At 32.9% G+C, this 9,262-nt stretch overlaps 1 protein-coding gene across 1 annotated transcript; it reads right to left on the bottom strand.

The window, feature by feature from the left end:
• Positions 1-379: 379 nt before the first annotated feature.
• On the bottom strand, positions 380-2,006 carry LOC114282972 (stemmadenine O-acetyltransferase). The gene has a single exon (XM_028225760.2). The coding sequence runs from the start codon at positions 1,820-1,822 to the stop codon at positions 524-526; it is 1,299 nt and encodes a 432-aa protein (XP_028081561.2). The 5' UTR covers positions 1,823-2,006; the 3' UTR covers positions 380-523.
• Between the last annotated feature and the right edge of the window lie 7,256 nt (positions 2,007-9,262).

Below are 9,262 nucleotides of genomic sequence, written 5' to 3'. Positions count from 1 at the left end.
GTTTGGCATATTATCAAAAAGTCAAAAAGTTATTCAAAAAATTAAAAAGTTAATACTATTCACCAAAAGTCAACAATTACGGCTGCACAACTCTCAATTCTAATTTTTCTCCACAAATCAATTTTTACAATTTTTTATTATACAATTTTTCATAAAAAGTCAAAAAGTTAATCCAAACATTCATATTTTTTTCGTTAATTTTTTAGTCCAAAAAGACAAAAAGTACACTTATTTAGGACACCCCAAACAATCCCTAAATTAATAAAATATAAAATTTATGAGTAAAATAAATTTAAATAATTAATCGTTATTTAATATTTATGAATAAATTTTGAATTTAAAATGAGCTTGCATTATTTAAGATAACAACATGAAACAGTGGAATAAAAAACACTAACATTTAGTTTATTTGTGACAACAAAAAAGCACAACAAAAGACTGAGTCAAACAACACATTCAAAACCAAAACCAAAACAAAAATGTAGATGAAGAAATTGGATTCAAACAGGCAAATTTCCCACATCTACAGGGAGCTGGTAAGCAAATCTTGTGCACCCGAGGTCGGAGAAACAAATGCGAGGAACTCTTTGTCGGCTTCAAGTTTGGCCAAGTCATCCTCTTTCATAAAAAACCAAGCTTCAATGCCAACACCTGCTCTCCTAGGTAGAAAATTAATAGAATTCTTGAACGGTAACGTAGCGAAACTCACCCATATCGGTTTTCCCCACCCAAAATCTACTTCGTATAATGGGAACAAGAAATTACTCGCAAAGACGAGAGAATTATTCTCTAATTTGCTAGAATCCACTACATTGGTAGAGCTCGACATTTCAATCACATTGCCTCCCTCTTGTAAATTTTTGACATAATCACTGTCGATTTTCTTTATCGCTTCCCTCATTTGATTAATAAAACGACAACCCTCATTTCCATTACAGTCTATGGATGGTACAAATGTAGCAAAACGACTCAGATTACCAAAATAGGACTCTGGTAACGGTGGATTTGCTCGCCCCCGTAGGTTCATTGCTTGAACCACTGCTCTCCCTCCTCCATTGGCAGCCACCAATCTACTCCATATGAAAGTAGTAAGTACCTCAAGCCGGGAGGGAGGTTTCGGGTTATCTAACCCCATAACATACTTGGATTTAAGGGCAGATATGGCAGAGTCGCTAAACACGAAGCTTTTCGCTACAGTCTTCTCTTTCGTGGTGCCCGAACTTCTTTTGTAACCCGAAATGTCTCTTGGTGGGAAAAATGTGGAAATGTCGAATCGAGGAACGGGCATATTGGAGACGTCAACACCTCTAGCAAGCTTAGCCCAGAAATTGAGGAATGTCACTACTGACAACCCATCTGCTATTTTGTGAGAAAAGCACGTACCGATGGCTACGCCGCCACAGTCGAAGATGTTGACTTGTACCGACAAGGGTATGTCACCGGCATCGTCAAGTTGGTCACAAGGAAGAAACTTGTTGAGATCATCAAAGTTCGGGTTTCGAACAAAGTTTGAGAGTTGGGATTGGACTCTGGATTCCAAGAAGGGGACACCATCGTCGTTGCACTCGACATAGAGATTGTTTCTGAGACGCCCTGCTAAAGGGTAGAACCGAGTTAGGGCCTCGGAGAGAGATTTCTTTAGGAGGTGACATTTTTCCGAGGAGGTGGGTCTGATACAAACGTCTGACGTGTAGTAGTGAATGTATGGAATAATGTTTCGAATGTTTATTTGATCGATGAAGGATTGTTGCAAAATTCGATTGTGGTCTGGAGTTGGAGAAGATGGTTTGATTGTTTCTCTTGATGTCACCACCACCTTCATGTTTTTGATGTGTTGAGAAAAGAAGAGGAAGAAAAGAACTTCCAGAGAAGAGAGGTTTGAAAACAAACAAGCAAAAAAAACTTTATCTTAAGTTGATGCACAGAGTGATGTCCAATCCCGTGGCTCTGTTTGATTGCGGGATATGAAGGGTGGGATTGAATATTATGTTTTTGTGGGGTTTACATATCTCATATTTATAAAAAAAATTTCAAGAAAGATATAATATTTTATGGGATTGTATATCCCTAAAAGTGAAGGATAATATCACCACCTCTCATTATATCATATCTCTTTGGTTGGAATATAATTTAAAAAGTCTAATTTACTTTTTTATCTATCTAATATAATATAATTTAATATATTTTTTGAATTTAATATTATATAATTTAATATAAATTTTGAATTTAATATAATATAATTTAATATAAATTTTGAATTTAATATAATATAATATTATTTAATATAATATAATATAATATAATATTATGAGGGCAATCTTGAAAATTACTTGATTATATCCCACAATATATTTTGTAAAACAAACATAGATAATATATATCCAATCTTATATATCAAGTCAACAAATATGAATTGGAGGATATATTATCCAATACCTATATCCTATTCATTATATATCCTGACTAAATTTCACATCATATTATATCCTCCATTTTATATCTAATGAAACAAACAGGGCCTTTATGTAGATTATAATGGGATATGTATCAGGATATTTGGCCCCGTTTGTTTTGGGGTAGAGTGTGGAATGGGATTATGATAGAGGCTGGACTTATTCAGTGTTATGTTTGTTTGTAGAGTTGGGAAAGAGATTGAGATGGGGAAAAGAATAGGATGGAGATTGGAAGGGAAATTGGGATGAAGGAGGTGGAGATGGAGGTGGAGGTGGTTTTAGAAAAGAGTGATACTGAAGTCCAAAAAAAAAAAAAATATTGTTTTTCAGCCAATCAGCAAGGACCCCAACACCTCCACTGGGGGTCCAACGCATTTTCCTTTAGAAAAGACACAGTCCGCCGGATAATTTTTTTTTTTTATTTTTTACATGTTGAGTATTTTTTTTTTGAACATTAATGTTTAATTTTTTTGTATTTTTTTATTTGTTTTATTATTTTATATAAAAATAATTTAACAATTCCTATGCTAATAACTATTATCAAAATAAATACAATTTTACTTAATTCCTTTACTAACAATTTCTTCATTATTAATCTCGTTCATTCTACTTTTAAAAACAAATGGGGGAGTTTGAGTTATTTTATGTCCATTGGCACTTTTATTAAAAAATTATTTAAAATACAAGAGAATATGTCTTATTGTAAAACGGTTTATTGCACTTTTTATTATTAAATTATCGTTAAATATTTTTTATTCTTAAATTATTCTTAAATTATCTATTTAGTTATTAAATTATCAACTGAATTTATTTAATTCCTAAAATATATAAATTAAAATATATTTAATTTTAAATTATGGATTGAATCTATTAAGTTCTTAAAATATTTAATTTAAATATATTTAGTTCCTAAAAGAATTATAAAAAAGGTTTATTACATTTCTTTATCTCTAAATTATTGTCAAATTACCTATTTAATTATTTAAATCCCAACCTATCGATTAAATATATTAGATCTCACACAGATCGATTTACACTTTTCAGTGGGCTATTATTCCCAGTTTCATTGAAGATCGGCTACTCTGGTCACTGGATTGGGAGTTTAAGAAGAAAATAAACAAAATTGGGAGGGCTTTACCTATGGCAATAAATTAAGGCCAAGTTTGGCGTGACTTAAATAATACAAAAAGTCAAAAAGTTACTATTCTATTTAAATCACATCATCTTATTTAAATCACATCACCTCTCTAACACATCACATCAAATCCAACCCAAACTCAACCCATATAAGCCAATAAATTAAAAATGTACTTTTTTAGAACACCCCAAACCAACCCTAAGAGTAATATTAGAGGTTTTAAAAATTTTATAAAAATTTTTTCTAAATATTTTACATAGATATGAGAGTCATATAACCTGAATCTCATATAAATCCCACACTCATTGAGATATTTGATAAAATTTTTAATAAATTTTTTAAAATCTCAACATTTTGATAAATTAATGTAGACGAATATGAATGGGTGTATTTTCAATTCAGTTCAACCCAATCTCCAAGATCTGTGTGAGTGCATCAAGCTAAGAGTGGCCATCTAAATGAGAGAGTTCTCTTTACCGTGGAATTCTCAATAATGATGTTTCAACTTTAAGCAGGTGGAGTTGCATTGGGTCTCCTGAGTTGAATGTTGTAATGATGATGTTTTGTTTGATTGCTGTTAGCCTATTTTAGGTAGCGAGTTAAAAGACATTTTTTATTTGGAAAATGTCTTGTAACTCAAATTTTGTGGTTCAAAAGTGACTTAAATGGCCAAAACGACGTTGTTTTGGTCATTTTTATATTGTTCTGTACTCAAAACGACGTCGTTTTGGCCATTTGAGCCATTTTTAAGCCACAAAATTTGAACTACGTAGCATTATCGTTTTTATTTTTAATTTATTTATTTTTTTAAATAAATTTAAAAAAAATTAAAAAATAATTTTTAATTATCTTCCCAAAACGTCCATTACTTTTGTTTAGGTGTTCTTGAGGTGATTGTATTTTCTCTTGCTTTTTGGATTTGGTTTCTCATTAATTTTTGGTTTGAGCCAGCATATAATAAGATATTTATCTTGGTATCAACTTCGTTAGAAGGAAGAAAAACTCTGTGAGGGTATTAAGCAAATGACTGGGGGTGTTTGCTTTAGCTTTTCAAAGTTAACTTATGATTTTTACTTTTGAAAAAATTATTTTGGACTGTTTGGTTAAACTTATTTCAAATAGCTTCTGATTCTAACAGTTTATTTTAACTCAAAAAAGCAGATTTTGAGAAGCTGTTCACCCCTTACTTCTGGTTATCAGTTTCTGCTGTGGATATGTTAATTTATAATTATACTCATAAATTTTTTTATTTTTTATTTTTTTAAAAATAGAAAAAGACCCAAATTGACTATAGATTATTATTATTATTTTTTATGAGAAATGTAGACAAACAAAAAATAAAAATTAATTGAAAAAGCTATTTTACAGCTTATTTAACAAACACTACTCAGCAACTTAAATCTATAATCTAACAGTTACACCAAATAGATTAACAACTTCTGATTAAAGTAATAATTTATAATCTATTAAGTTATAATCTATAAGTTGTCTTAACAGTTACACCAAACGGGGCCTGTTTTAGCTTAAAAGTCAAAAAATTACTAAAAAAATTAAAAAGCCAACAACTTATACAAAAAAAGTCAAAGATTTCATTTTCTCTCTACTTTTTGCACATCTTTTCTTAAAAAGTCAAAAAGTTATTCCAAACATGCTAGACTTTTTATCTCATATTTTAGCCAAAAAACAAAAAAATTACTAAAATAACGTGTTCCCAACCGAGACCTAATTAGAATGAAGGAAAACTCTGTGATAATTTTTGCTATTTGCCTTCATTTTATTGATGTTATTCATATTTTATATATGTTTGATGCCATTAATAAAAAATTTTTTACAGATAAATTTTTTTTTAATATTTAATTCAAACTTATTTAATCCCTAAAAAAATTACAAAATTATAAAAATAAAATATATGCTATATGTATTATAAATTAATAAAAGACCCTCTTCAATTAAGATTTGATTAAAAAAAAATCTTTTAAATTTTTATAATGCTTTTAAAAAATATTTTATTTCATTGTTTGGATTTCAATCATTATTTTTTAACCCGGTTTGCAAGGGTCAGTTCTACCCAAACGTTTATTTAATTTGATATCAGAATCACCCGCCGCATCGAGCTTGAGGTCGGACCAATCCATGGATTATACTAATAGGTGAGTAAAGTATTATTTAGCATAACTTATTTTAGTACTTTTTTATATCTTTTTTAAATTATAATACCTTTTTATCTTTTATATATATATTTTTAATAAAAAGTCAAAATGTATTTATTTAGATCAATCTAAACACTGTCTAAGTAAAATCACCAAAAAAGAAAAAGGGTTACCATTGGGTCGGGTCATGGGTTTCTTCAACAGAGTAGAGAGTCCTTTTGTCAATTTTCAATAGCTAGTGAGTGAGTGAGGGTTTGTATCAAATTTGAAGTACAGAAACCAAAATCCTTGCAATATTAGTGTTATGTCCCAGACTAAAACATCAAGCTAATTAAAATAGTAATAATGATACATCTCTTTAAATTAATGAATTTTAATAAGCTCTAATAACATGAAAAGTAAAAAAAAAACCGAGCTTTGGGAAAGGGAGTTGGCGCGGCTAGTGGCAAAGTTAGAAAATTAAATTAGAGGGGACACTTGTTAATTATAATATCAAAATTTTTACAAAAATATTTCACGCAAGTTTTTACGATTGATTTCAAGAAATATCAAAAAAATAATAGTATTTATAACTAGTGTATCTTTGACAATATAAAAAAATATGGATATAAGTATTAAAATAAATTATAGGGTAAATTACAAATACATTCCTTGAGGTTTAATTAAAATACGAATCGTCCCATGTGATTTTGAAAATCACATTCCACCCCCTAAGATTTCTAATTTTATAACAAATCACCCATTTTATTAATGAATCATCAAGGCAATTAACAGTTTTTAATAATATTAGAAATATGTTCAATTAATAATTTAGGTAATTTTATTATTGTATAGAAAAATAATTATGAATTTTATTTTTTGGTTAATTTTGTTAAATAAAAAAATACTAACAATGAGGTATTTATAATTTTTCAAACCACAAGAACAATTTGTATTTTAAGCAAACCTTATGGGGTGTATGTATAATTTAGCCTAAATTATATAATGATAAATTATTTTTTTATACAAAATTTGATTAAAAATTTAATATAATGGTAATACTATGCCATCGTTAGTGAGTGATATCACCAACTAATAGTAAATAAACACATAGAGAGTGAACCTCATATGTCAAATATAATTAACAATTCAATAAATTTTATATCTTTATAGTGAGATTATTTATACTTGCATGTTAATAATAATGACATCGCTATTACATTCAAAAATTTTCATAAAATTTTCATAAATAATATAATTTATAGTAGTCTCTTCATTTTCAATCAAAACAATAATTATTGTTCTCATAATTTTAAAAATGTCATTGATATTTCACTCTAATAATATTTTTGTAATTTTTTTTATCTAAAATATTTTCTTTATATTTGTACAAAAAAAAAAAAAATCCCAAAATCCAAGAGGGTATATGAACCCCCTAGTTCCTAAGTCCCTCCGTGGAGCAGTGACAGAATTAGGAGAAGATTATGGGAGGCCATGGCTCCCTGTTTCTATGAACATTATTATTTGCCATAGAACTTTAAATATATGTATATATATATATATAATGACTCCTAATATAAAAAATTGTGGGGACATATTTTTTGAATACCAACACGTGGCATGGTGACGCCGACGTGTCAGCCGAGGTGCCACGTGCCCTGGTAGTTAAGCCGAGGTAATCTCGGAGAAGCCGAGGTAATCTCGGAGAAGCCGAGGTCATCTCCGAAGATGTCGGAGTCCGAAGATAAGGGACAAGAGTCCTAAGACAAAGAGGGGACTTAGTTAAGATAAGGATAAAAGCTCTTAGGGAGTTTATCTCTATCTCTTAAAGAGTCCAGAGTAAGCACTAAGATTGGAGTTCATAGAAGTCGTACTTCTAGTTGGACTTGGATTGAGTATATTATAAAAGAGAGGCACCCCCGTGGGTCTAAGGTATGCAATTTATACTTTGAGTATTCAATTTAGTACTTGATTATCTTTGAGAGATATACTGACTTGATCGTCGGAGTGCCCCCGGGTGGAAGAACCACCGCCGGAGCTATTCTTTTCTGTTACAGGTTGCTGGAGCCATCTATTCTGCCGGTGCTTAGCTGCTGATCACTAAACGGGCAGTGTGGTCAGATTTTTACCCACACAATTTTAGGTTGCTGGAGCCATCTATTCTGCCGGTGCTTAGCTGCTGATCACTAAACGGGCAGTGTGGTCAGATTTTTACCCACACAATTTGGCGCCGTCTGTGGGAACGAAGGAAGAATAGATGGCCAGTAACGGACAACAAGGAAACGCTGGGGGCGATGCTCCTTCTGGAAGCAGTAGACCGATTAACCTTGACACCGAAGGAGACAATCTCAATACAGAAGCCCGTGACCAGGGTCACAGGGAGAACGACGATATCCAGGAAGGTGACACAACAAAAAGATCAAACCAAGGAAAATACTACAATGAAGACAACCTCCAGGTATGGAGGGACAGGTGCCTACGCAGAGACGAGGAAGTAAAGGAATTAGCAAACAAGTTGGCGGACCTCCAGTCGGTCGTCAACTTCATGATGCAGAACAATGTTATGCAACCACCATACCCGCTGCAAGATACGCCAATGCCAGCAACCAACACCCAGAAGGGTGGAGGAAAAACAATCCCCGAGGTCCCTCAACATACCAGGAGCGGAAGGCATTCTCACCGGCCTTCCAGGGAAGTCGGACGAGAAAGGCCGAGGCAAGAAGAGTCCCGAAGGACGCAACACATGAAGAATCCAGACCCCAAAGAACATCGACATGTTCAGGGGCAAGTACTCCACTTTGACACAACCCATGAAGAGAGAACCAAACGGACCCACCTCGAGGCCGAGAGCAGTATACCAAAAAGACTAAAATCAAAAGACAGCCGAGCCCCAGGGCGGAGCAAAGAAGACTTAAGGGACTACCTCAAGAGGAGGCAGCAAAATGCAGAGGCCGAGGTAAACTCCCCAGTAAAACCGAAGACAGCCTTCTCGGTAGAACTGGACAAATTCGAACCACCCAAGAGGTTCAGTATGCCGAGGTTCCAAATCTATGATGGTAAGTCAGATCCAAACTTTCATGTCGGGCTGTACCTAAATTCAATGGCATTATATAGCGGGAACGAGCCGTTGCTCTGCAAGGTATTTCCCTCATCCTTTGGGGAAATTGCATCTGATTGGTTCCACAAGTTACCAAAAGGAAGTATAAAAACATGGGAAGGCTTGGCCGAGATGTTTGTGGCCAGGTTCGTGACCAACAAGCTACAACCCCTGAGGGTTGACGCTTTGATGGCTCTAAGAATCACCAAGGAAGAAGGCCTTAGGGCCTATGCGAAGAGATACTACGAGGTGTTCAACCGAATACCTGAATGCAACCAGGAAGTAGCAGTCGTGTCTTTCAAGAACGGCCTGAACGATGACTGCCCACTACGGAAGTCTTTGGCAAAAACATTGCCAAAGAGCATGGAGGAACTCATGGCAAGAATTGAGAAATACGCCAGGGCCGAGGAAGATACGTCGGGAAACAAAGAAGTGAAGCAAGAAA

Source organism: Camellia sinensis, chromosome 1 (assembly GCF_055761805.1).
Source record: "Camellia sinensis isolate YWXY chromosome 1, ASM5576180v1, whole genome shotgun sequence".
Taxonomy (NCBI): Eukaryota; Viridiplantae; Streptophyta; class Magnoliopsida; order Ericales; family Theaceae; genus Camellia; species Camellia sinensis.
The sequence above is the reverse complement of the archived record's forward strand: the minus strand, read 5'-3'. Positions and strand labels throughout refer to the sequence as shown.

Excerpts from the sequence above, each read along its gene's own strand:
- LOC114282972 (XM_028225760.2), bottom strand. The coding sequence starts at position 1,822 with ATGAAGGTGGTGGTGACATCAAGAGAAACAATCAAACCATCTTCTCCA.